General features: G+C 57.4%; 4 protein-coding genes across 6 annotated transcripts in view; 1 reads left to right on the top strand and 3 right to left on the bottom strand.

Annotated features, from left to right (window-relative positions):
• Positions 1–204: 204 nt before the first annotated feature.
• On the bottom strand, positions 205–1543 carry SPATA2L (spermatogenesis associated 2 like). Its single transcript, XM_035566261.2, has 2 exons — positions 1250–1543; positions 205–1174 (listed from the first exon to the last, which is right to left on the bottom strand). The coding sequence occupies exons 1-2, from the start codon at positions 1541–1543 to the stop codon at positions 242–244; spliced, it is 1227 nt and encodes a 408-aa protein (XP_035422154.1). The 3' UTR covers positions 205–241.
• Positions 1544–2165: 622 nt separating this feature from the next.
• Positions 2166–6049, bottom strand: VPS9D1 (VPS9 domain containing 1). Its single transcript, XM_035566226.2, has 15 exons — positions 5939–6049; positions 5752–5824; positions 5564–5656; positions 5319–5481; positions 5052–5163; positions 4888–4950; positions 4522–4574; positions 4356–4443; positions 4153–4238; positions 3596–4059; positions 3381–3510; positions 3105–3301; positions 2943–3024; positions 2322–2426; positions 2166–2241 (listed from the first exon to the last, which is right to left on the bottom strand). Exons 1-15 carry the CDS (start codon positions 6047–6049, stop codon positions 2166–2168), a joined length of 1896 nt encoding a protein of 631 aa, XP_035422119.2.
• A 182-nt stretch (positions 6050–6231) lies between these two features.
• On the top strand, positions 6232–14271 carry ZNF276 (zinc finger protein 276). The gene is made up of 11 exons (XM_035566255.2): positions 6232–6442; positions 7830–8139; positions 8244–8296; positions 8661–9158; positions 10100–10178; positions 11313–11393; positions 11859–11969; positions 12048–12123; positions 12593–12710; positions 12982–13081; positions 13480–14271. The coding sequence occupies exons 1-11, from the start codon at positions 6232–6234 to the stop codon at positions 13763–13765; spliced, it is 1923 nt and encodes a 640-aa protein (XP_035422148.1). The 3' UTR covers positions 13766–14271.
• Positions 14181–25832, bottom strand: part of FANCA (FA complementation group A) — a 34826-nt gene continuing 23174 nt past the window's right edge. For all 3 annotated transcript variants that reach the window (XM_035566252.2, XM_050713195.1, XM_035566253.2), the window contains exons 27-43: positions 25447–25543; positions 25009–25185; positions 23861–23934; positions 23257–23385; positions 22702–22768; positions 22297–22463; positions 21609–21714; positions 21437–21496; positions 20934–21038; positions 20600–20712; positions 19618–19759; positions 17599–17661; positions 16400–16505; positions 15911–15986; positions 15379–15535; positions 14895–14987; positions 14181–14454 (exon numbers count right to left, since the gene is read on the bottom strand). In XM_035566252.2, coding sequence (XP_035422145.1) covers positions 14347–14454; positions 14895–14987; positions 15379–15535; positions 15911–15986; positions 16400–16505; positions 17599–17661; positions 19618–19759; positions 20600–20712; positions 20934–21038; positions 21437–21496; positions 21609–21714; positions 22297–22463; positions 22702–22768; positions 23257–23385; positions 23861–23934; positions 25009–25185; positions 25447–25543 — 1840 coding nt within the window. In that variant the 3' untranslated portion in view covers positions 14181–14346. The remainder of the gene's footprint in view (positions 14455–14894; positions 14988–15378; positions 15536–15910; positions 15987–16399; positions 16506–17598; positions 17662–19617; positions 19760–20599; positions 20713–20933; positions 21039–21436; positions 21497–21608; positions 21715–22296; positions 22464–22701; positions 22769–23256; positions 23386–23860; positions 23935–25008; positions 25186–25446; positions 25544–25832) is intronic.

The following is a 25832-nucleotide window of genomic DNA, read 5'->3' as shown; positions in this document are numbered from 1 at the left end:
CCGCTCCCTCCCTGGCAGACAAGACCAGCGTGCCGCGAGGCAGCCACGTTTTACTGGGATGCACGGAGCCGTTTACAGCAGCAGCTGGAGCGGGGGCCCTGCCAGCCCTCGCACCGCCCCGCTACATCCAGAAGCTCGGCGGCAGCGCGGGCTGGGGGGGGGGGGGGGGGGGGAGAGTCGGGTGCCCCCGCGCCGAGCAGCAGCAGGCAGCACCCCTGGCGCTGCGCCGCCCGGGCCCCTGCTAGGGCCGGGTGCTGGAGCTGTCGGCCAGCAGCATGTCCACCTCTGTCCGCTGCAGCCAGAGGCGCTGCTGCCGCTCGCCGCGCAGCTCCTGCCCGCGGTGCTGGCTGCGGCAGGCCCGCCCGGCCGCGCAGGTGCCGGCGTGCAGCTGCTGGCAGGTGGTGCAGCAGTAGGCGGGCAGCGCGCCCTGGCGCAGGCAGGAGTGCAGCTGGTAGCAGGGCAGCTCGGGCGCTTCCTGCGGGGCGCCGGGGGGCGCGGCCTCGGCCTGGCTGCCAGGTGGGGGCTCCCCGGGGGGCAGCCAGGCGGGGGGGAGCACCTGGGGGCCGCCGCCGGCCCCCCTGAGCTCCTGCTCCAGGAAAAAGCGAGGGGAGGAGGAGAAGGAGGAGGAAGCGTCCGGCTTGGGGATGGCGGGGAGCAGCTCCCGCCCGAGCTCGCCGTGTTCACAGAGGTCCCAGCTCCTCCCGAGCGCGTCCTGGGCCTCCTGCGGCCCCGCAGGGTCCCTCCGCAGCCTGGAGCTCGGCGCTGGGGGGCTGAGGTCCTGCTCCCCGCCGTCCCCGGGGCTCTCCGGCATCTCCCGGTACAGATCCACGTCGTCGTCGCAGGCGGCCGCCGCCTCGCCGCCTCCCGGCACGACCTCCCGCAGCATCTCCACGCAGGCCTCCGCGTCGCGGGCGAGGCAGCGGGCCTCCAGCAGCTCCTCGGCGCGCAGCCGGCGGGGCCGCAGCCGCTGCAGCACCTCGGCCAGGATCTCGCACTCCAGCCGGCAGGCCAAGAAGCCGCAGGCGGCGGCGGCCAGCTCGGCGCCCGGGGGCCGGCGGCACACGGCCAGGCGGTGCTCGTCCCGCCGCACGTAGCCCAGGCGGCCGAAGCTCCGCAGCAGGTCGGCTTCGGGCAGCGCCGCCCGCAGCGAGTGCACGTAGCCCCCCGAGAAGGTCTGCAAGGAGAGCGGCGTGACGCCGGGGGTCCCGCTTCCCCTCCCCGGGACCCCCCGTCCCCGCCGCCTGCCCACCTGCACGGTGCCGAACTCCTTGCGCCAGGGGAAGAGGTAGAGGTTGAGGGCCGCCCGCTCCAGCAGCTCGAAGGCGGCCGCCAGGCCCCGCAGCGCCGGCCCCAGCTCGCGGCGGCCCCGCAGCCCCCGGGCCAGGAGGGCGCCGGCGTCGTCCTGCAGGGCCCGCAGCAGCCCCGGCTCGGCCCGCAGCCGCTGCCGCAGCCTCTCGGTGAACGAGGGGTCGGGGCAGGCGCCCGCGCGGCCCCGCTCCAGGCTCCGCCGGTACTCCTGCCGCACCGCCGGGCCCGCGCACATCCTGCGGGAGCCCTCGGATCAGCGCCCCCGGGCCCCTACCGGCACCGGTGCCCCCGGTTCCCCCCGGTAATCCTCCGGTTCCCCGCCCCAGCACCGCCCCGTGGCCCCTACCGGTCCCGGTACCCCCGGTTCCCCGCCGCAGCACCAACTCGGATCCCGCCCCGTGGCCCCCTGCCGGCCCCGGTCTCCCCCGGTACTCCTCCGGTTCCCCGCCGCGGCGCCGCCCCGGCCCCGGGTCCCGCCCCGTGGCCCCGTACCGGCCCCGGTTCCTCCCGGTGCCCCCCCCCGGTTCCCCGCCCCAGCACCGCCCCCGGGCCCGGTCCTCCCCGATCCCCCCGCCGCACCGCCCGCTCCCCGCCCCGTGGCCCCGAACCGGCCCCGGCTTCCTCCCCCCTGCACTGCCCCCGGTCCCCCCCCTCCCCCCGGTCCCGGTCCCGGTCCCGGTTCCCGCTCCCACCTGCCCGGCCCGGCCCCGCGCCCCTTCCGCTTTCCCGCGCCCCGCCCACCGTGACGTCACGCGAGGGGGCGGGGCCCTCCCGGGGGTGGGGGGGGAGCTCCGCAGGGCCCCCCCGCGGGCCCGGCCCCGCCACTTGCCGGGACGGGGGGGGGTCCCGGGGGCGGCTCAGGGCAGGGTCTCCAGGTAGGCCAGGGCGCTCCGCAGGGACGTCAGGCAGTACCCCTCCTCGCCGAGCAGGCACCTGCGGCACGCGGCGTCACCGCCCGGTGTCACGGTGTGTCCCCCCCACCCCCACCCCCGGGCCCCCCCGGAGCCCCCTACCCCTCGTGGATGAACTCCTCCAGCGCCGCGCACTCGGGGAGCAGCTGGGGCAGCCCGCTGCGCAGCGCCGCGAAGGAGACGAGGGGCAGCAGGTCGTCCGCACCGCTGCCGGCGACACGCGACCTCAGGTGGGCCGCCGGGCACCGGCACCACCGGCACCCGGGGGCACCAGCACCCAAGGACACCGGCACCCATGGCCACTGACAACCATGGCCACTGGCACTCAAGGACACCGGCACCCATAGTCACTGGCACCAACGGCCACCATTACCCATGGCCACCAGCACCCAAGGACGGCAGTACCCTTGGGTACCAGCACCCAAGGACAACAGCACCCATGGTCACCAGCACCTATGGTCACCAAGCACCCATGGCCACTGACAACCATGGCCACTGGGCACCCATGGCCGATGACACCCAAGGACACCAGTACCCATGCTCACCAGTACCGGTGACCACCGCTACCCATGGCCTCCAGCACCCGAGGACACCAGCGCCCATGGCCACCAGCACCCATGGCTACCAGTACCCACATCAGGAACCAGCGGCCCTGCGGCACCAGGGGGTGCCAGCCCCGCTGCCCCCCCAGGCTGGGCGCCCCTCTCGCAGCGCCGTACTCACATGGTGCCGGAGGCGGGGGCCCGGCTGTCGCGGGCGCTGCAGTACTCCTCGGCGCACTCGCAGATGCTGCGCAGGGCTCGCACTGCGGCACAGAGCAGGGTGCTGACAGGCGCCTCCGCTGCCCCCCGCGCACCCCAGCACACCCCCGGCCCGGCCCCGCACCGATGCAGTCCAGCTTCCTGCGGGGACACGTCTCCAGCGGGATGAGGCGCAGGTCCTCGACGGCGGCGCCGTAGGCGGGGGAAGAGCCGGGTGCCGCGGGGAAGAGCCGGGAGGGCAGCCCCATCTCGGCGGGGCTGGCGTTGCGGTGCCGCTCCATGCTGTGGGCCAGGGCCGCCTCGCGGGGCCGGTGCACGCTCCTGCGGGCAGACAAGAGGGGAGTTGCTGGGGTAAAGTGCCGGGACAGAAGCCCCCAGCCAAGCCCCGGTGCTGTGGTACCTGTAGAGGGCCAGCAGCGGGGCCCAGATCGGGGGGAAGAAGGCCTCCTCGATGCAGGCCAGGCACTGGTCCTTGCCGGCGGCGGTGTTCAGCCCCTCGAAGGCCAGCAGGGTCAGGGACAGCAGCCTGTCTGGGAAGGAAGGAGTTACGCAGCTCGCTCGGCTGGGCACAGCAAGACCCCGTCCCCCTCCCGCGTGCCCCGTCCCCCCCCTCACCGATGGCGTTGTGGATGTCCCGCACGACGCCCTTCAGCTGCTCCTGCAGCGACGACGCTTGCCCGGGGCCAGCGGGGGGCTCCCCCAGGGGCCAGTCCTCGGGTGACGCCAGAAACCGCTCCAGGTCCTCGAAGGAGCTCTCCCGGGGGGCCTGGGGGTCCCCCTCTGTCCCGGGGGCGTCGGTGCTGCTGTCGGCGAGGGGCGTGCTGGAGAGGCTGTGCCGCAGCTCGGCCGGGCCGTGCTCGGGCACGGAGAACATGCAGTGCAGGCTGCGGGAGGCTCGGAGCCGCCGGCCCCCCGGCTCCGCAGGCAGCGGCCCCCCAGCATCCAGCGAGAGGAAGGCGAGGCCGGCGGGGGCCGCGGGGGCGGCCTCGGGGCTGCTCTGGCTGACAGCCGGGTACAGCCGGGTGTACACCGCGCACTGCAGCTTGCGCAGGAGCTGGGCAATGGGGTGCTCGGGGAAGCTGGAAGCAGAGGGACAGGGGTGAGGGGGGTACTGGCAGGCGGCTGCGCACCCCCCCGGCTCCAAGCAGAGCCCCCTGCCAGCCCCGCAGTACCTGAGGAGGCAGGAAAAGAGCCCCGTCACCAGGGACAGGTCTGCCGGGCTCCTCTTCAGCCTGGCCTTCCACTGCCGCGGCCAGTCCTGAGGGAGCGTCCGTGGTCCATCAGGAGGAACGGGGGGACAGCACCTTGCCCTGCCCCACAGCACGTCATTCTGCCCCCACGGCGCCTGCGGCAGCAGCCTCCGGCGCATACTCACGTGGTCCTGCTCATACTCGAGGATGGCAGCATAGAGCGCTCTCTGCTCCTGCTCCTCGGGGGTGAGGGCCACGCTGCTGGAGAACCTCCTGGGGGTGCCGTGGGCCCAGGTGAGGGTGCATGCAGGGAGGCCTCCATGTCCCCCCTGCGACACCCGGTGCCCTCACCTGTTGGCCGCCTCCTGCAGCCGCAGCCGCCGCTCCTCCATTTTCCGCTGCAGCTGGGCCAGGGCAGAGTCAAGGCTCTGGAACTGCAGCAGCCCCGCGCCAGCCTCACTCACCCAGCACAGCCCTCGTGTGGCTGACGAAACAGCAACCACAAGCACAGGCCGGGTGCATGGGGTGGCACAGCGGGAGCCTCCCGGGACCCCCGTGGTGGCTGTGCGGTGCCAGGGAGGCAGCTTGGACAGGCACAGCCTGCACCTCTCCCACCTCAGCCCCCCAAACCAGCCAGGAACGGGACAGGACTCAGACCCCAAAGCCTGGCACAGCCTCCGGCCCCTGCTCTGAGTTCTCTCCCAGCAGCAAGGATACGGTCTCCTCCCGTGCCTTGGCGATCACCAGGTTCTCCATCATCTGCCGCTGCAGGGACAGCGTCTGCAAAGGGATGCTGCGTCGGTGACGCCCGACAAAAGCCCGGGTGCGGGACCCACCGCACCCAGCTGCCTGCAGCCACCACCCCCTTGCTCCCCGCTTACCAGCGAGGTTTTCTGCACGGCCTGGCTGGGGTTCAGCCGCGCCACCCGCGCCTCGTAGGCAGCCTTCAGCTTCTGGTTCTGCAGCGACGCCTCCTCCAGCGGCGTCAGCTCCCTGCGGGGAACCAGGGGTGTAGGGGTGACCCCGCACACGAGCCAGGCACCACAGCCAGCTCAGGGCTGCCCTGTACGGGACCCAGCAGTGGGGCTGGGCGAACGCTGACCCCACAGCCCCTGCTCCCAGCCCACCACGTCCCCATCCCCACGCACTTGCGGGCTCCCTGCGCCTCGGCGATCTGCAGCTTCTGGAAGATCTCCGGCGGCAGGAAAGGCGAGAGCTTGCCCCCTTCATCCGAGAAGACCCTGCGGTGCCTGGTGATGGGAGCGGGCCCCCCGCCGCGCTCCTGCGGGGCTGGTATCACCTTGGCTTTGCCTGGGGAGGGCAGGACGGGTCCAGCCACCCCTGCCACCACCCCTTCTCCCCCTCCACGTCCCCTGAGGACCACCGTGCTCACCCAGCACAGCCGCCAGGGACTTGACCCTCTCCAGGCACTGCTCTGCCAACTTCAGCATCTTCGGGGTGTCGGGGCCGAGCCCCTCGCCCCCATCTGCACAAGGGGGGAGGGGGGGTTGTAGGGCCGTCATCTCCCCCCCCGTGTCCCCTTCACGGGGGGGGGACAACAGGGGCTGGGGGGTGGGCTACCTGTCAGCGCCGCTTCGTCCTGCAGGGCCTGCGAGATGAGGGCGATGCTCTTCAGGTACTCCACGTACGCCTCCTGCCATAAAAAGAAACGGGGGTGAAATAGGGGTGCTAAAAAGCCCTTGGGGGGGGGACACGGGGGTCCCCGGACCCCCGTGTCCCCCCCCCTCTTACGGTCTCCGGTGCTCACCCTCGGCCTCCCCCCGCTGTCCATCTCCAGAGCCCCGCTCGCCGCCCTCATAGCGGCCTGCAAAGCCCGGCCCGGCCCGGCCCCGCCGCCTCCGCCACCCGCCGCCGCCATGGCGGCCGGAACGCCCGGGAGCCCCGGTACCGGCCCTGTGTGTGTGGGGGGGGGCGGAGGGAACCTAAACCGGGACGGACCGGGCCGGGGCCTCCCCGCCGCTGGAGGCGCTGCCGGGGTCGGGGCGGAGGGGCCGGGCGGGGCGCGCCGGGCCCGCGGCGGCGGCGGCGGCGGCGGCGGCGATGAAGCGCGATCGGCGCGGGCGGTTCCTGGCGGCCGCGGGCGGCCCCGCTGCGGCCTCAACCGAGCCCCGGAGGCGGCCCGGGGCGGCGGCGGCGGCGGCGGCCCGGGGGCCTGCGGAGGGAGCGGCGAGGCCCGAACCGGCCGCGGGGTGGGCCCCGGTGGCGGCGGCGGCCTCCGCTTGGGCACGGCCCGGGGGGGCGGCGGAGGAAGGTGAGGCCCCGCGGGGTGCCCCGGTGCGGGGGGGGGGGGTTTGGGTTCACGGGGGCCGGTGGGGGCCTCGTCCCGTCCCGCCCCGTCCCGTCCCGCCCCGTGCACGGCACGCGGGGCTCGGAGGTGCGAGGGCGGCGCTCGGGGCCTCGGACGGTGAGGCCGAGCCTCGCTGCGACCTCCTGGGCACGAGGGACGGAGCCGTCCCCTCCGCGGGCACCGGGCTGCCCCGCGCCACCGGAGGGCTGGGGTGGTGAGGAAGGGGCTGGGAACGTGATGGGGAAAGGCCCGGGCGGCAGGGAGCCCCCTTCGTCCTCGTCTGTCCCCGGGTGGGCACGGCGCCCACGTGTCGCTGCAGGGGCAGGAGGCGAGTCTGGTCCCTGAGCTGCGCGGGGCTGGGTTGGGCGGCCCGGCAAACGCAGCTGGTACGGGGGAGACGTGGGTGCCCCGGTGTGGGTCAGGGCGAGGGGTGCCCGAGGGGCTCTCGGCCCGTGGGGGGGTGCGTGGAGGAGAGCAGGCGCCAGCCCTCGTGCCTGCGGCTGGCCTGGGAACGAGGGGTGGTTTTCAGCCCTCCGAAGCGCTTGTGAGCACTCTGCTGGCACGCGCTGCCCTTCCGTACCGCCGTCGCCTCCCCAGAGCTCCCTGTAGTGCTGTGCCCCCCAGCCCCACGTCTCCCATTGAGCGAAGGAGCCCCTTGCTGGGTGCAATGGGAACCTGAGGCTCTGGAGCTCGATGGCTGCTGCTGGCGTGGCCAGAGGCAGCTCATGGGGGCAGTGGGCAGGAGCTGTAACCCCCCAGGTGAGGGGCAGGACCACCATCACTTGCCGTGTGCTGTCCTTTTGGAGGGGGCTGGAGCCCGGCCATGGCCCTGATGAGGCTGTGATGAGGCAGAACCGTTGGGGTGGCAGAGGAACGGTGGGCCTGGAAGAGGGGGGAGAGCTGGGGCGGTGCAGGCTCACAGAGGGCCAGAGCTGCTGTCTATAAATACTCTGGAGATAAACGCCGGGCAGGGAGAAGAGTGACTTAGCTAGAGGATGGTGCTGGAGGAAGTGTGGGTGCGCGAGAGCCCTGCGAGCACCACGGCCGGGAGGAGCTGGGTCTGGGGCAGCCTCCCCAGGGCGCAGGGCAGGGACATCAGGGGGTTTGGGGTGCAGCACAGCAGTGATGCTGCGGAGCCCCTGCTCTGTCAGGGGCTGCCCTGAGTCCTGGAGAAGGTCTCATCCTGCCTGGCCTTCCTGTGCTTGCACTGAGGCCAGGACTTTGAAGGCAGCCTGCTGACTTGGGTCGAGGGATGGGGAATGTCTTCCTGCGTGCCGGTGCCCTCGGGCCACAGCTGGCTGCGTGCTCTTGGAGCAGGCACAAGCAGCTGTACCCGATCCTTCTCTCGCAGGAATTGGCAGAGCCCTGAGTACTGGATACTGTCGCCTCTGCCATGGGAAGTTCTCCTCCAGGAGCCTGCGCAACGCTTTTGGGAAGGTCCCCGTGATGGGGGAGAACTCGGAGAAGCAGCGCCGCGTGGATCAGGTCTTCTTCACGGACTTCCAGCGGCTGGTCGGGGTGGCGGTGCGCCAGGACCCCGCGCTCCCCCAGTTCGTCTGCAAGAAATGCCATGCCCAGTTCTACAAATGCCGCAGCGTCCTCAGGACGTTCATTCAGAGGGTGAACGCGTCTCCCACGGGCCACGTCAAGTCGAAAGGAAAGTACGTTGCGTTTCTTTGCCCCCAGTAGTTACCGGGAGTAGTAAACCACCACGCGTCGGTGCGGTCCCGCTGTAACGCTGCCGCTGCTGTTCTGGCTCTTGCAGGAGCAGCGCTGCCCCAGCCCAGCCTGGCGTGGAGGGAGGTGCCTCCTGTCTGGGTGAGTAGCTGCTCATGGAGCTGCCTCCCTTCTCTTTCTGCAGTTCTGGCACAGGGGGGTGGTTTTCTGGGGTGTTTGGGGCAGGGCGGTGCCTGTGTCCTTCGGCAGGGCTGTCCCGGCCCACGCCGGGTTGGGCGGTCACGCTGCCCCATCCTCCCTCCACCACGAGCTCTCCCCTCGCATCCCCAGGAGGATCCTCACTGGCACCAGCCTCCCAGCGCCACGCTGGAAAGGCGCTGGCTTACGTGGGGAATGCGAAGAGCGGGTTTGGGGGCAGCACCAGCCGCTGTCAGTGGCTCGGGAGCCATCGGGAGTGGGTCCGCAGCCACTGACCCTGCGCCCGCTGCTTCTCCCCTCCCAACAGTCGACCTGATCACCTCCAGCCCGCAGTGCCTGCACAGCCTGGTGACGTGGGCGCACGCGCACGCCGGGGGCTGCCAGTCGGTGCCGAGCCTGCAGAGCGTGCTGTCCTCCGAGTACTGCGGGATCATCCGCGCCGTCTGGGGCTGCGGGGACGGGCACGACTACGTCATGGACACGGATTCTGACTGTAGCACGGTGCTCGTTGACAATGCCTTGTCTGTCAAACGGGAGTGGAGCAAGGGCACGGCGCAGCGTTTGACTGACAACGGGGCAGGGGCAGACAATGCCGAGGCTGTTTCTGCTCCCAAACCCCAGCATGCTCCAGTAAGGACAACTCCTTGCCAGCAGCCCGCAAACAAAGGGACCACATCAGTGCCACTGAACGTGGAGAATGAGCCGCCGCAGAACAGGGATTCATCTCACTCGCAACTGGACAGCACGGCCTCGTTACAGGAGAAAGCCCTGCCCCAGCCCGTGTCACCGCTGAGCAGCGCCACAGGTAAGGGATTTGCCTTCTGATCTTCTCCCAGGCTTCTGGGGAAGGCCGAGATCTGAAGAGCTGGCCCAGGGAGCGGTGCCGGGGCTGGGGTGCCCTCCTCGGGGACCGCCGCTCCTCAGGGGGATTCGGATCCCACCGGGAAGCACAGGTTGCCCAGAAAACTGCCTCTGGTCTCAGACACCAAACCTCACAGAGGGAAGGGGGAGCGCGGGGCTTCGGCTGGCCGCGTTGTCCTGCAGCCAGAGCCATCCCCTCGCCTCTGTGCCTCTTGTTCCCCTCTGGTGGAGGGGTGAGACTTGGCCGTTCCTCAGCTGGCCCTGCCCTCGCCCAGGGACATGAGCGGTGCAGAGCAGTCTCTAGTTCTGACCGTCTGCCAGGTGTTGGTTTCTGATCAGTCCTAACCCCGTCCACGTGTCGGCGATTGGGTGTGACCCTCCCCCAGCTGCAGCTGCAGGGCGATGGCGAGCAGCAGGAGCCCCCGGAGACACTTGGGTCTTGCTCTTGCTGCTGCGCTCCCCTCTCTCCTAAAACTTGGGGACTTAGGCTAATCCCGAGTTCCAGAAGTCGAGGTGTGTTTATCTCTAACAGCCACGTGAGATGTCTGCTGCTGGGAGGAGGAAAGGCAGTTGTGACTCAGTGGGGAATGAGCCTGCCAGTTACAGAGCAGTTGTCACTGGGGAAACCAAAAGATGCTGGTGGCAGCTGCAGGGTGAGGGCTCTCCCAGTCCCTGGGGCGCAGGCAGAATGCTGCTCCTGGAGCACACGAGGCATGGAGTTTGGCTTAAATAATCATTAACTTGTCGTGGAGCGCTTTTTTTTTTTTTTCCCCTCCAGTATGAGCCACCATGAGTGAAGTCAGAGTGCCTTCCCGGCAGCTGTCTCTGCTGGCTTGTTCTCACTGCTTTTCCTAGTAACGCACCTTGTTCTCCTTCATTTCCTAGGACAGTTGAGTGGGAAGCAGGTTCTGTCTACAACGTCGGATGAGCGGGTAAAAGACGAGTTCAGTGACCTTTCTGAGGGGTGAGAGAAGAGTGGGTTTAAAATAGCCTTAATGTCTTCTTTGCGAGTATGAAATGAGAGGCCTCGGAGAGCTCTTTCTCCACGAGAGACCCGGTCCCCGGAGGCCCTGGGAGCTGGCACCCGAGGCGCAGAGCGGTTTCTCTGCGGTGGCAGCGCTCAGCTCCCTCCCTCGGCTGCCTCTGCCGCAGCAGGGTGTTTGCACATCAGCGTGTGCGTGTGTGTTCTCTGTTTGGTCGCTTCCAGCAGACCTGGCCGTGCTCTGCGCCAGGCCCTGCGCCCTGGGAAAGCAGCCGCACGGTTCTGCGTGGGGCAGCAGGCTGCTGGCGGCTCCATCCCGCTCCCACGCTGTTCCCCTCTGCAGCTCAGGGCAGCGGAGTGCGGGTGCGCAGCCCTGAGCTCGTGGGCAGTAGGTGGGACCCCGAGAAATCATCCCATGCGGGAGCGTTTGCGCAGAAGTCTGAGTGGGAGTGGGACACTGGCAGCCTAGCGGGTTTTCCGATCAAAGGTTTGGCCGAGTTCTCCAAACCCAGGAGTGAAATGAGGCTGGTACGCGGCTGGTGACTGAGTGTAGGTGCTGAACGGCCAAGTGCAAACTTAGTGCAGCGTGGCAGGTAAATCTGTCACACTGAAAGCACCCCAAAAACTTACTGCTGGCTTCCTGGCTACAGAATGAATTGCCTCTTGTATAGCGTAGGGTTTAAAAACCAAACAAAACATCCCAACAAAAATGCGGCTGCTACGTATGAGGAAACACTGAATGACCTGCAGCTTAATTAACCTGTGCCAGACGATCATATCGCATTCTTGCTCTATAAAATTACTTTTCCTAGTATGGGAACTGGTTACAACATCGGATCTTTTCAGTAATGGACAATTTTTGTTCTCCTGACAGTGGTTCAGTTAATCTTACAGAGATCTAACCCTAAAAGGAGCCGATTTTGCTATTTGCTGTGTTCACCGAGGCTTTATTTGCTTTGGGAGATTGCGGGGGAGGAGAACACGTGGAGCTTCGGTTCCTGCGCGGTTCTGTGGGGGTGATGAACGTGCTGGGAGCAGAGAACGCGTGTTGCTGCTGGTGCTGGCGCGTCAGGCGTGTCCTATGTCGGTAAAGGTCATCTTCTCTCTCTTTCTCAGAGACTTCTTGAGTGATGATGAGAATGAGAAGAGAAACGTGCAATCTTCAGATGACTCCTTCGAGCCTTACCCCGAGAAGAAGTAAGGGGCTTTCCCCCCTGGAAGCGCAGTGTGGTTGGCAGGGGGCTGTGGCTGAGCAGCAGGGCTGGTGCCCACCTCTGCTCTGCTGGCCACGGGGCAGGACTCAGCTGGGCAGATGAGCTCTGTTTTCCTGCCTGGCCTCAGTTCTCCCACACCCCTGCCTTCCTGCCCCTGAGGTAACTGTAATGCCCAGAACACGCGTTCCCCAAGCTGCCCATCAGGTTAAAGCGCGGCCGAGTTCCTCTTCCCCAGGCCCTGCAGTAAATACAGCAGCTCGGCTCACATGTATTTATGTGATGGCACGTGTGCTCCTGTTTAGCCTGGGCTTTGCCAGGTCAGGCATCAGGCTAAGCCTTCAGGCCAGGTGTAACACGCAGGGACAGTTAGGTGGGAGGACTTAAATCAACATCAAGTATTAAACAGATGTCCTAAGTGTTAAACACATGTCCTTCTTCCTTCCTGGAGGGTTTCTAGCAAGAAGAGTGACAGCAAAGAAGCAAAGAAGGCAGAAGAGCCCAAAGTAAGGAAGAAGCCAGGGCCTAAGCCAGGCTGGAAAAAAAAAATCAAATGTGAAAGGTAATAAAGAGCAGGGTGTGAACGGGCGGCAGCGCTGGCTCCCAGCACGCCGGCTGACAGCAAGCCTCTGCTTTGCAGGGAGGAGCTGCCCACCATTTACAAGTGTCCTTACCAGGGCTGCACAGCTGTCTACAGAGGGGCAGACGGCATGAAGGTAGGGTCAGGGCTTGTTCCTACTTCAAACCTGCAGCTTTGAGTGTTGTAGAGCAGCGTTCGTGCGAGGGGAAGGTCCGTGATTTCTCGTTCACCGTCTAGCTTTGCGGGGGGTGAGTGCCCGGGTGAGTCACCGAAGGGAGCAGTCCGTCCAGTGTCCCTGGCCTTTTTCTGTGCTTCCAAAAGGAAAAGGAGCTGCTCTGGCTCAGCGCGCTCCTCCTGTTCTGGAAGCCTGCCACTGGCTCGGCAGCAGCCCTTGGAACGAGCTGCGCTGTGTCCTGTTAAGTCCCTGCTGCCAGGGATGGCTTTGGATGCAAGTCTGTTTTTTTCACAGCAAAACAGTGACGGTGCGCAAGGCTGCCAGGATGGGGGTCTCATATCCTGGGGGATTGTTTTTTTCCTCTGGAGAAAACGCAGCCTTGATCTCCGCTTTAAGATCAGCATTTAGAAGCGCTGTCCTTTCTTTTCAGAAACACATCAAAGAGCATCACGAAGAAGTTCGGGAGAGGCCCTGTCCTCATCCAGGCTGCAACAAGGTGTTCATGATTGACCGGTACCTGCAGCGGCACGTGAAACTCATTCATACAGGTGGGTCTGCGCAGTTCTGATCACACTGGGGATGGGTGTGAGCAATGCCAACTGATTCATTGTACAAGGCTGATGGGTGCTGTAGCAAGGCGCTGTGGGGGCTGCAGAACTGTCATCCTGACACACACGCTTGTAAGAAGCCATCGTGTGGGGGATTTGAGGCAGGGGGAGGAATTCAGCTTCCCCCAGTAACTGTGGGCAGCTGTTCGTGTGTGTTTCATGCACTAAGAAATCAGCAGTAGCGGCCATTCTTTCCTCGTTTCCATTGCAGAGGTACGGAATTATATCTGTGATGAATGCGGGCAGACCTTTAAGCAACGCAAACACCTCTCGGTCCATCAGATGCGGCACTCAGGAGCAAAGCCCCTCCAGTAAGTGCACATCATCATCTGTTCATAGCTAAAAAAGGGACAGAAGGCGTCAGGAAGTTCTGGTGTCCTTAGCACAGGGTAATTCCCTGCCCCCAGCCCTGCCTGTAGCACTTTGTGTTCATCCGCTTCTGCAGTGCGTGCCCCAGCTCCAGCACGTCCCTTTGCTGAGCAGGTCTCACCCCCTCTGTTCCTGTTGAGGCGACTGCTCAGCTCCAGCCCTGAGGGTAAGGGTGTTGCTTGACCAGGGCAGCTTTAGGAGATGCTATGAGCCAGCCCCTGAGGCTGTGGTGTTTGTTCTTCTCGTGCAGCCCCAGCTCCTGGTCAGCACAGCCTAAGGTGAGCTGGTCGCTGTGCCAGACAGCTTGGGCGGGGAGCTAAGCCTGTGCCTTGCCTTGCAGGTGTGAAATCTGCGGGTTCCAGTGCCGGCAGCGCGCATCGCTCAAGTACCACATGACCAAACACAAAGCCGAGACGGAGCTGGAGTTTGCCTGCGACCAGTGTGGGAAGCGTTTTGAGAAGGCCCATAACCTTAACGTCCACATGTCCATGGTGCACCCTCTGACCCAGACTCAGGACAAAACCAAGCCACTGGAGCCAGAGCCTATTCTCCTCCTAAATACTTCAGGGACTTCAGAGAGCCAGGCAGTAAAGCCAGAAGTGACTGCACAGCAGGAGCCCACCTGAGGGGGACGGGGCAGCTTTCCCAGTCCAGCCCTGTAGAAACCGTACAGCAGAGTGGAGATTTTTAATCTACATTTTAGTCTCCAAAGAACTCAGTGGAATTAGCTTCAGCTTGCTCAGAAAAAGCTTGTTATCATGCTGTGATTCTCCATGCTCACGTCTGATTCAGCAGTGTTGTACTAAGAGTCTGTCTAATCCAAGGGGAGTGGATATTTGGCAGCACCCCTTTGTTGTTCCCCTTCTCCCCACGCACACAGTTGTAGAAACAGAGTTGGCCCACAACTGTTACCGACCTGTACAAGCTGCTGCCTGTACAGTATTGCCCGCAGGTGGCTGTAAGAGTACCTAGGACAGTGGAGCAACTTTAAGCAGACGTTTTGGTAAAAAAAAAAAAAGAAAAAGATTCCCAAAGCAAGTCTAAATTGAAATTTGTAACCTACTTTTTTATTGTAACAAGAGCTTCATGGTTATGCTTGTAATAAATTATTTACAAAGTAATTGGAAAGAAACAGCACTGGTGAGAAAGAAAGGTAGCACGGGGTCTGTCCCTTGTCCCCAGTCAGCGGGGTGGCACTGCCTGGCCCTCAGAACAGAACCAGCTCCTCGTCCAGGTCCAGAGCTGCGGCCGGCCTCAAGCGATGCAGGAGGATGGCTCCCAGCTCGGGGTCAAGTTGGTCACACGCACCTAGTAACTGGAGAGAGGGCACGTGTCGGGTGTTAGGCCTGCTCTTGCTTCCTCAGAGCAAGTTACAGCAATGCCAGTGAGTTGTGCAGGCAGCTGCTGCTGACCGCTGCGGCAATCAGGGGCTGCAGGCAGCCAGCGCCGTGCGCGTGGGGATTGCACCACCTGCCCCGTAACCGGGCCTGGCACTTTCCGTAAGACCAAGCGTTAAGCAAGAGTGCATGAGGGTAATGTTTAACGGAGCTGAGACGGAGCCTGCAGCAGGGGAGCGGGATGGCAGTGGCTATAGCACTGGGCGAACAGCAGGTGGCTGCTGCTCCAACGCGTGGTACAGCAGCACGCTGCCTGCCGCCGGTTAAGCGAGTGAAGTGTGGTAAGAAAGGCTACGCAAGCTGGTGCTGCTCAGACACTGGGCTCTCAGACTGGGAGGAGAGAAAATGCTCAACGCACCGGTCCTATGTTTCCAAAGCTTCTGGTAGGGCAGCGAGGAATTGCAGCAAGCAGGAACCGACGGGCCTTCGAGATCACCTCCACGGGATCCCCCTGAGGAACAGACGAGATGAGGCATAGCCGAGCCACCAGCGGTGTCACTCAGCGCTCAGCCCCTGCCTCCAGCAGGGGCACAGGGACCACCAGGCTCTACCCGTGGCCTAGGCACAAGCTGAGCCTTGTGCCTTCGCTCAATGGCTCCATCCATTCTAAGGCCCCGTACAAGTAGGACGGCAGCGGGGCAGCTGAGGGTTCAGGCACCAGCAGCGCCTGCAGCCCCTCACCCCAGGCTGGGAACAAGCTGCCTGCCTGCAAAGGCATCTCCACGCGATCCCACCGCTTTGTACAGGAGAGCGAGAACAAGGGGGATGCTGCAAGCAGCAGGGCGAAGGGAAAATGGATAGGATTCAGTTAGGAGAGGAAAAAGAGACTGAGCTTCACTCACGTGTTCCGCAGGGTCTGGGCCTTGTCCCACCTGCTCAGCCTGGGGCAGCTCCTTCCCTTCCACAAAGAGCTGAAGCAGCTGGATGTAGAGGTCGAGCGCCACGTAGAGGAAGAGCTGCTCTCTAGCAAGCAGCTCCTGGTCAAAGCCAGGGGTGAGGCTATGGGAAGTCACACACGTATCCAGTCAGTGCCAATTCCACCTTAGTTTCTAACAGCAAGACACGAGGTAAATTCAGGTAGTGCTCCCGCTGCCATCTATTTCACAAGTCCCATTGTGTGCAGGGCCACCCCCTGCCAGGAGCAATAACACAGCCTAGGACACTTCCATTTGAAGCTCAAAGGTGAAGGGAAACTTCTAGCAAAAGAGACGGGGGGTTTCTAAAATAGTAGCCCTGCCATGATCCAGTGTTCTCTCCTGCACAGCTAACATAGGAGCTCAGCTCACCAACAGGCCAGCTGCTGCCCATGTCAGCCACCAACCCCATCCTCCCTCACAAGCACGTTCCTTCTGAAACCAGCAGGACATTCGTTACCTGTAGAACGCAAGAGGCAAGAGCCGGCTGTGGCAGTCGGAGGCTGCACTGTGCAGGACAAAGTATTTTCTGGAGCCTGTAACAGCCAGAGAGAAGCACTAAGCATCTGCAGTGGTCCTCATGCTACCTCGTGTACTGCTACAGCAGCGCAGGGGCTGCACAGCTTCCTCCCAGCCCACACTAAACCCTGACACTTGGGTGCGGTGATCCTGAGGGAAGACAGCTAGAAGACAGCTGTTCCCTCTTAGGCTTTCTCTACCAGATGAAACAATACCGAGTTTCAGGCAGCTCTAATTGTCAGCCGGGTCACCGTACCGTCGGGTAGAAGCAGGATGTTCTCAGCCTTTACTGAAGCAACTTTTTTTTCCCCATGCAGCTCACAAAGGCCCAACAGTTCCTCCTTACAAAGCACATTCATTAATCAAAGAGAGCATTACTGTCCAGCACTAAACCTCAACTTTCCATCCCTTGGAGGCAGGACTCGCTCACCTTTTTCTGCTGACTGGAAGAGAAGTGGCCAGGACGCGCCCCTCTCTTCCAGGCATTGCAAAATCTCCAGGGACCATTCCAGAGAGGTCTGAAAATCCACACCCTCCTGGGTGTCAGAAAGGATAGGTCACCTTAGGTTTTAGTTGCATCAAAGCAGAGCAGAAGTCCCAGTAAGAGATCACACACATGACATGCTCTATTAAAGGACCTTCAGGAATTTAGCCCAAGCCTTTCCCCTCGCCTGGGGGCCTGGGTTCCTCCCTGGGCTATCAGGCACTTGTGCAATGCAGGCGCTTCATCACAACAGGGGCAGGGGAAGCAGTATGGGTGTGCTGGTGACAAACTGGTTGCTCACTTCCTAACTGTGCTCCGCAAAGTCCCTGCAAGTCCTGCACCTACCCCACCCTGTCGCCTGTAGCAGACTTTTCCCCTCTAACCTCTCCAGTGACAGCAAGCCTTGGGAGGGTTTTTTGCATTGCTCATTTTACTTGGAACAACCTCCCCTATCTGTTTGCTCAAGATATTTCTTTCCTCAATGACTCTTCCTCCAGACTCCCCCAATGAAAGACGACGAGATCAAATGATTATTTTTAGCATGAATCTGCTCCCCGATCCAATCTGCTAGCTGACTACACCAACGGTTGCACTTCAAAGCTGAGAAGGCAGCAAAGGGAAAAAGACAAACGCATTCATAGGCAGGAGGGTGCTTAGGGCATGGAGCTGCTGAAAGAAACTTGTGGTCTTTGCTCTTCCATTTTGTAGCACTAAATCATTTGGAAACCCGTGTTCCTCCTTGTTAGGGACTCTTCTGTTGTGAAATTCCGTGCGTGTTTCTGGCCTGAGGAAAAGCGTCTTACAACAAACGTGCAATGCTACACAAACGCCAAGAGATAGATACGAGGTTCCGGCACTACCTGGAGGTGTAAAGTCTGAGCAGGAAACTGAGAATAGTAAGTCATTCAGAAATAAAAGCTCCTGTAGTGACAGGGAAGATAACATCAGATAGAAGGAAATACACTTTCCATCTGATATGAACAGAAGGGCTTTCAGCAGGCTCTGTCTGGGACGCTGCAGATCCCTTCCTTCTGGCAGAACAAGCTACCAGCCTTCTCAGTACTGGTACAAAGCATTTTTAGGCAGCACACCGAGCCGATCAGATGTATTTAGTGCCATGAGAATTCCCTGAGGGCTGAATTTACCTTTGGTGCTATTTTTGCTGAGATGAGATCCATGAGTGAGAAGAACAGCAGCGAAACAAGAAGCTGCAAGGGAAAGAGAGTACCTGTTAGTTGTATCCGCGGCGATGACTCAGAACTCACACTTTCCAATCAGGAAATAACATTTCACCAAGTACGTCCAGGATAGACCTGGACGAACTACAAGCACTGCTGCTCCTTCCGGGTGAAGGAAGTGCATTTGAAGAAGAGAGACTGGGGCCTGACTTGGTTCATTGCTTCTAAGGGTAAATTCCACACTAAATTCACAGTTTTTCAAAGCAAGGCTCGCTGCAGTCAGCAGTTCAGACAACAAATGGCAAATTCTACCAAATACAGGGAAAACTAAGTAAGCTACCAGAGATGTAAACCTGGAGGCGAGCTAATCTTGGTCCATGCATGCTACCAGCAGATGCTGTGCAGCCTCCTACCTCAGCAAGTGCATTGCAATCCTGTCCTGCCACATGTTACTGCTTTTCCGGATCCTTACAACTGAAATCAAAGGATGCAGTTCTGTGACCCTGGGAATTTAACGTAACACTTTTATTTGTGCTGCTAACCAAGCTGTAAAGCTCAACCTCCTTTCTTTTCGTGTCTCTTTCTGAGAAAAGAGAGGGCAGAGCCAGACAGCAAGCTACGTGCATGGCACAGGACCGTGTGCACATGCACAAAAGTCAGGCCAAGGCAGAGAAAAGAGCAGCAAGAGACCTTACACTTCAGGCGAAAATCTTCCAGAGGCACAGACTGCTGCATGTGGGTGAATCAAACAAAAGGGAGTGGCACATGCAGAACGACTGAGCTCTTTGGATTTAACCGCAGTGCCTCATTCCCCAAGGTGGCTGATCCCACGACACTGCCCCTTCTGACTTAGCAAGATTAGCATTTTAACACTGCCTATCACCTGGAGGGATTTGATTTGGCATCTGACCTCACACTCGTCCTGTTTGTGAGGCCAAGTCCCCACCACAGACAGATCTGGGGAATTCCACCAAAACCGGAGCAGTAGCTGAGGGTCTGACCCGAAGGCTGAGCACCAGGCAGCCAGTGTGATCTGCTGGGACCCGTTACACTCAGCCCTCCCGCTGCTCTCATTCTACTGGTGCCCTCCTCCTATCTTAAGGAAGATTTTTGAGGTGAAAGCTGTCATTATTTCACCTGTACTAAATGCACCTATCACCTCGGTGAGATCGGTTTCTGACTAACAGCTTTTGGCTCTAGACCAGTATAAACAACGGTGGAGTCAATCCCACGGCAAGAAGAGCAGCTACCGCAACTGCTGCCCTGAGGATTAAAACTTAGGAGTAAATAGTAAGGCACGGGTTCAGCATGAACAAGATTTACCTGTGAATTTCTCAATACAGAGACACTCCCCATACTGAGCTCTGGTCCCTGCTATCCCCTGAAGATCAACACACCCCTGGCAGAGCAGCAGCACAACTTCCTTCTCAGCAGAAGGCTTCAGAGAATTCCTGTGCACAGACGGCCTGAGCCATGGTGAAACAGCAGATGTGTTCCTGGAGCATACCTGGGAATCCCCCGGGAGTCTTTTCCCTAGGATTCCCAGAACACCTGCCCAGAGCCCTTCAGATGCCTGCACTCCTGTTTCACAGCCACTTTCTGCATCTCCTTCGCCTTCCAACCAAGATGCCTCAACTAAAATTAACGAGGACAGCTCCTTTGTCAAAAGGAGAAGTGATTCTAGTGTGCCATGGATTGAGCTCTCAATCTCTGCAGCACTCTCTCCATCTTCGTTTATTTTTTAAAGCAGCAATTTAATAATCCTCCTTAACTTCACAGAGAAACCAATATCTGAGTCAAATTTTAAATTTGAAAAAACTTTGCCTCTAGGATAAATATTTAGTATCTGGTAATCTACAGCTACATTCTATCAACTAGCCACCAGCAAGATTTCACAACAAGGTTTACAATTTCTCAGTTCAAGATATTCTACTTCTAGTTTTAAGTGTAGAGAACAGCAGACATTTAAAATGTGTCCAGTCTTGCCTGCTCCGTGTCAGTCCCCAACCTCTTCAGTACGTTTCTCTCTCTTCCACGTGGTGACTGCTGTTGAACGGTGCAGTGGAGGAAGGCAGCAGAAATCCAAGGAGGGCCAGAGAGAGGAAAAACCCCTCCTGAAGAAAGGAAGCTAAGAAACAAAACCAGCATGACATAGTTTTAGATAAAGAAGCATAGCTGTAAATGAGGAGATTTACGGGCTTTGGCAAAGGGCATAAATTTGTGACCGGGACAAAAAAAAGTAATTTTTCTCCCCAAGTTTTTCCCTATTGTTGAATGCTACTTGGAGAGTTTGCAGAAATAAAGGGAAGTCTAGCAACAGACAGCAGCCTTCCCAAATCTCTTTTATCACAGGCTGGGCAGGTAGGTAGCTGTATACACTACTACAGAATCATATGGTTACTGCCTGCAATCATCTGCAAGGAGATTCTTACACTGAATTCCCAGCTTTCAGTGAAAAGCTGCAGGACACTGAACAGACAGCAGATTTACCACATGGGAAATGACACAGAGGGAAGGATACAGCAGAGAAGCAGTCAGTAGTTTCAGGAGACCAGAGATTGACCAAATCCAGGGTGTGAAACCAAATCCAGGGTGTGAAGGGTGCGGCAGCTTCAGGGAATGACTCAACACTGTGCTAAAGGCTATTTCCAGTGTTTGTCTAACAGGGAGTCTGCCTTCCAATCTCCTCTAAAAAGATTCTCTTCTCTTTATGGTGAAACACTCTGACCCACATTACACAAAAGGCCAGACTAAATGATTATAATGACCCGTTCTGAGTTTAAACTCTACAAAGGAATCTGTATGTAGCTGTCCTACAAGCCTCAGACCGCACTAGCATTTCACACTGCCTGCTGAACCCCAGCCTGTCTCAGAGAACAGGCTTCCTGCGTGCTGATCCATCACAGCCAAGCTACCTCGCAGCAGGTTCTCCTGCCTGCAGCTCCACATTCAGGTTCCTCATACACACCCCGTAGCTGAGGACTGGCATTCCCTCAGTCTTTCCAACTCTTCTGCAAGCGGAGCCCCGAAGAGTCTCTTCCACTGACAGCAAAGTATTGGCTCCAACCGTGGCCACCAGAGCTAGGGAGAAAGCCAGAAACCAGCAGCATTAGTGGCGGCATACTTGGTAGCTGTTTGTAATAAGGTGTGCAAGCTATCGCAGCCAGCTACCGAGAAACAATTTTTTTTTTGCCCCCTTAATAGAAAAGCCCAAGATGTACATACACACATAACTAACATGAGAAGTTTCACATCCTGGAAATGCAAACTGAGTTATATATGAAAAAAATATGAGCAGATACCACTGCAGAGAAAAGCACAATGGGACATTTGGCTTGACTCGTTGTTAGAACATCATTGACCGCTTCTGCTGATTCTTCACAGTCCAAGCTGGCATTCAGCAGGCCCTGGAAGAGGATATAATACAAGATGACTACACACCTATGTCTTTGCTGCTCTGAAGTACCTCCCAAACCCAAATGTAAACTAATCAAAAGTAACTGTAGGGGTCAGCATGGCCCAGCAAAAGGAATGTGTTCAACAGCTTCTCTTCCCCCCCTCCCACACACACACTTTGCTGCACTGTATTAAAATTAGTCTCTACCATTACTTCCTCCTGTTAATTCTTTTCACTTCCCTGGACTACTGCTCGTCTTTTGGTAATTTACACCAACAATTCTCAAAACAGCTGTGAAAGGAGCACATCTCACTGCTAAGAATAGCGTACATAGCCAGGTATCTTGTAAAGGAACGTCTGCTCTGGCTAGCAGGAACAACAGAGCAGAACAACGAAAGCAGGAGTTACCCTGAAGAAGTGGGCGGTGATGTCGTAGGGAAGCGCGTACCCTCTGGAACAGACGTTCTTCTGTGGCAAGATGAGGAGAGAAAAAGTTTGAATGCCTCTTAAATTCTGTCATAAACCCATGTTTAAGCTAGAGCATTTGCCAACAAGAAGTTGTTTGGCTAGCCACACATACCAGCTCAGAGTTTACAAAATGAAAAAAGTCTTCACAGTCCAACGTTGTTTTCTTTCCCTTCCGACAAGTCATGATCAGAGTGGATGCAGGGAGCCCTACCAGAATCCTTAGGCAGGAGAGAAAAACAAAATCAAAGCTGCCATCAAGAAGAGAATCTGGCTCCACACTCTCAGGACACGAGACTTTGATATTCAGGAGAGTTTGTGAGTATGTCAGACATGACAGAGCTCAAACATGTTGACAGAAACTGTACCAGGAATTTTTCCTGTTGACCAGGAAGGAACTTGCATTTCAACGAGATATACTGATCACTTTCAAAGATATTATCTATGGATCGAAAATGGAAACGCACTCTTAAGTTACAGCAGCAAGTAATTTAATGATGGTTAATGCAAGTGACGGCATTAACGGTGCTGCTGGCTGTAAACAGAGTCCAGGAAGATGTGTGGTCTTTGAAATCCAGTCTAGTGACAGGGGCAACTTTTAACCCACGATGGCACACAAACCCATTTAAACTACGTGGGTGCTACGGAATAAACATCCCTTGCACAGCTGCTACCAGGACTCCGTCATTTCCACTTGCAGTGGGATCTGAGGGGAGGCTACCTGACTGCACGAGCACACAACATAATTCCTCTGAACAGCAGATCTGGTCAAGGTATTCCCAGCCGTTCACATCTGCATTTACCTTCTGTGCAACAGCAGCTCCTGCTGCCTCCACAACTGCTCACCCAAAGCAGAGTCGTGCTTTCTGTCTTTCAATCTTTCCTGAAGAATCTTAAACAGGAACTGTCTCTTGGCATCCAAACAGCCAGAAAGCAGCTTTCGCCTACAGCCCAGCTCAAGTACCATCTCCTAAACGAGGTAGGGCAGGAAAAAACAGTGTTTATCAGGGCTACACATTAGTTTGCACTCAAACCCCCTATGATTCTCCAAAGTAATTCAAAGAGCTCAATATCTGTCTATTTCCACACCGCTGCCCACATCTGAGAACTGAGTATCGGCCTTTCTTACACGGACATTTTAGGAAAAATCTTTGCCTGAACAGATTCAAGGATTGAACGCACAGATAGGCATTAAAATCTGAAATCACCTGCAACTTGCAAAGAATATCAGGATTCACTGACATCTTCAACTGGCCGTAGCTACCCAGGTCCAACCTGAAATGAAGAGACATTACCAGGTAACTATCCCTTTTAGGCCAGAAAGGGAACATAATTCAAAGAAAAAAAATAATCAAATGGCTTCACATGAGCATAAACGTCTAATATCAACATTCCTTAAATAAGCTGTAGATGTAACTCTCCTTTAGCCCTTCCCCTCCTTATTTTCCAGCTTCAGCCACTTCCTCAAGGGCATTGATGCTTGTCTGGCCAAACAAATCTGAATATAATTCGACGTAAAGCCAGACAAAGTAGGAGCTATCTGTAACTTCAGCCCCAAACCTGTCACCTAAAGCAAGACGCAAAGACCAGTGAATCATGCAGAGAAACCTCCCAGCTTTCACATGCAGCCAGACCTGTGAGAAGGGAATCACTTCCACTCAGGAAAACATAGCCCCACCTAAGACAAGTTCACAGCTCCTAGCTTGCAAGGTCATTAGCAGAACTATTGCTTCTGCAGAACTGCAAGTCGTGAAACAGAATACCTCTGTGAGAAATCCAGAATGGTGTTGATAATAATGCCGCATGCCTTTTCCAGGTCTCCATCACAGCCACCAGAAGCAGAAGGTGCTGGAAGATACCACTGATAGATAGCCCAGTAATGGAAATCCTGTCTGCAATATTGAAAGAGAAAATAGGGAACCATTAAATTGCTGTGATAGATTTCCTTTACCTTACTATAAAAGGAAGTTCAAGCACCAAGTCACATGGAGTGACAGACACAAGCATGCAAGTGCCAATATAAGTAAAGCCATCCACCAGACGCCACATGTCCAGATGACAGCCCTCTTGCTTCTGGAAACAGGGAGGTTTTATAAAAAGTCACGTGGAAGGACTGCATATGCAGGCCAGAGGTCATCTTGGTGAACTTCCTCAAGGTAAAACACACAGCTCACTCCAGCATTGTGTGAACTTTGCAATTCATTGCTTTAGCCTGTAGCGGACAACAGGCATGTGTGCCACACTGCAGCTTTCTTATTTACTTTTGTTGTTAACCTCCTGGTCTTCAAGGCTTTTTCCTAATCTGAGTGGGAAAGACTCTTGAACTAGTCCCACTATAACCTGGGATTAAAACATCTCTGCACTTACCTTTCTGAAGCAGAAAGAACATCCTTTTCAGGGTGCACTTCTAGTTCCAAGAGCAGCCACTCTCTGAAAGATAACTGGGAGGAGAAAAAAAAACAAAAAAAACAATTTATATAAGAGAGCAGATCAGCAAGGCAAGTAACTTGTGCAGAACAGCTGCCTTCTTTCCAAAATAAAATAAATCCCACCTTCACCTGTATCCAGACACAACCCAGTGCAGACTAAGATATTAAACTGGAGGCATCAAGCCAAGGACGTTACAGTACCATTTCCCTTGCAAGAAATCTAAGATAAAAACCTACAGGAATCTAGAAATTTACTGAAAGCAAGTCCATTGAGAATCTCGTTCACAAACACACCCCTTTGGCATTCCCAAAAATGCCCACATTCTTGAAGTGTAGATACTAGAACGAACACAGGTTATTAGAAACATACTTGAAAATGAACAAAGCAGCAGCATAGGCAGGCTGGTATAAGCATCAGAGAAAGGTTAGAATGCAAAGGTATTTTAGTCCCGTACTTTAAACTAGCAAAGCGCATGGAATCATTCTAATAATATGACAAACTCCTCTGCACAAACTGGTTTTTACATGAACTGGGTTAAAAAAAAAGCAATCCTGTCAAATCAGATATAATGCAAGGATGGTATAAAGAGAATATCTGATATGCTAACCTGCTTCATAGCAAGGCAGAGCCAAACAATCCAAGACACCCCAGTGGTTCCGGAGAACACCGACATTTAGACAAAGCATCAAAACCACTAGAAAGTATTTTCAGTGACTTGAGTCATCATCACTTTGTACACTGCACACAGTGGGAAGCTGAGGTGAGGGACAGGCCTTTTCTCTACAGCTCCTGATAATTTTCTTGTTGTATACTGTATCACGCCAAGGCTTCAAGTTTTGCCATAAACAGGACAGAGAAGCTTCACCTCAGGTTATCTATTTCTGCCTTTTCATCATCACCATCGAAATCTACAAATAACACTGAGTACATGACGTAGCACACATCACGTCTCCCCATTGTCATACCAACTTTTCAGATATCAGATTTTTTACACAAAGCTTGTATCAGCAAAAAGGAAATTGTAAAGGGGAGATCTGAAAAATGAGAGTCCCAGCATGAACTTAAGGCACGGGAAATATTTTTACCTGGAATGCTTTTTCCTTCAAGAGCTCTTGAAACCGTGCTTGCTTCCATAAACAGAGGCTGGCTCTTCTGTAGTTTAGAGAGGGGCACGACAGGGAACTCCAATTTAGGTCAGCTTTACCGTCCTCACACGTGATTCCCCGGGCTTCCAAGCTCAGCCGTGGTACAATGTACTGCAACTGAAATATAAAGGCAGAAAAATTCTGCACTTTTCCACAAAAAACAACAACAACAACAACAACAAAGAAAACACTGCAACATCTGTTTGTCTGAAACTGCCAAACAAGCAAATACACAAAATGGTAAAGTAGTAGGGTGCCAAGATGCATTTTTATGTAGCTTTCTTTGTACAGGTTATAGTTCCACGGGAGTCTGCAGCGGGAAGTTGAACTGAGACTGATTTTTCTCATGAGCAATAGCAAAACATTTATTCCTTTTACCTTTTTAACAAGGCTAGGAGGAACCAAGGCACATAGATCATCATGAGAAAAGGATGGAAACTTGCACATCAGATAAGATACTGCTGTAGTGCAAAACCTGATCAAGAAAGAGAGAGAATTCAGTTATCTGGCTGGTTCAGTCATCCCTCTTCCCATTCACAAAAGTTCAAAGTCAAAGCAAAGATGAAGTTTTAAAAGTAGTTTTAACCACCATGTTCAAAACCCGTTCGCTTTTGGGGTCATTTCTATTTATGTGCCCCCAAAACCAAGCACATTAATGGCATGAATCACCAGCGACTAAACCAGACCTTTGAGATCACCCAGTCAGTCCTTTCTCCAGCAAGCAACAGTCATCGGGACGCTATTTCACGTGGGTTCGCCATCAG

The sequence above is a fragment of the Cygnus atratus genome, chromosome 12 (assembly GCF_013377495.2).
Source record: "Cygnus atratus isolate AKBS03 ecotype Queensland, Australia chromosome 12, CAtr_DNAZoo_HiC_assembly, whole genome shotgun sequence".
In the NCBI taxonomy this organism is placed as follows: domain Eukaryota; kingdom Metazoa; phylum Chordata; class Aves; order Anseriformes; family Anatidae; genus Cygnus; species Cygnus atratus.
This window is presented reverse-complemented; position numbering and strand designations above follow the sequence as displayed.

Excerpts from the sequence above, each read along its gene's own strand:
- SPATA2L (XM_035566261.2), bottom strand. The coding sequence starts at position 1,543 with ATGTGCGCGGGCCCGGCGGTGCGGCAGGAGTACCGGCGGAGCCTGGAG. Across the intron at positions 1,175-1,249 it reads AGGAGTTCGGCACCGTGCAG|ACCTTCTCGGGGGGCTACGT; the intron begins GTGGGCAGGCGG and ends CTCTCCTTGCAG.
- VPS9D1 (XM_035566226.2), bottom strand. The coding sequence starts at position 6,049 with ATGGCGGCGGCGGGTGGCGGAGGCGGCGGGGCCGGGCCGGGCCGGGCT. Across the intron at positions 5,482-5,563 it reads GTCCCTGGCGGCTGTGCTGG|GCAAAGCCAAGGTGATACCA; the intron begins GTGAGCACGGTG and ends TGCCCTCCCCAG. Across the intron at positions 4,444-4,521 it reads CTGCAGGAGGCGGCCAACAG|GAGGTTCTCCAGCAGCGTGG; the intron begins GTGAGGGCACCG and ends CGGCACCCCCAG.
- ZNF276 (XM_035566255.2), top strand. The coding sequence starts at position 6,232 with ATGAAGCGCGATCGGCGCGGGCGGTTCCTGGCGGCCGCGGGCGGCCCC. Across the intron at positions 8,297-8,660 it reads GGGAGGTGCCTCCTGTCTGG|TCGACCTGATCACCTCCAGC; the intron begins GTGAGTAGCTGC and ends CCCTCCCAACAG. Across the intron at positions 12,711-12,981 it reads CGTGAAACTCATTCATACAG|AGGTACGGAATTATATCTGT; the intron begins GTGGGTCTGCGC and ends TTTCCATTGCAG.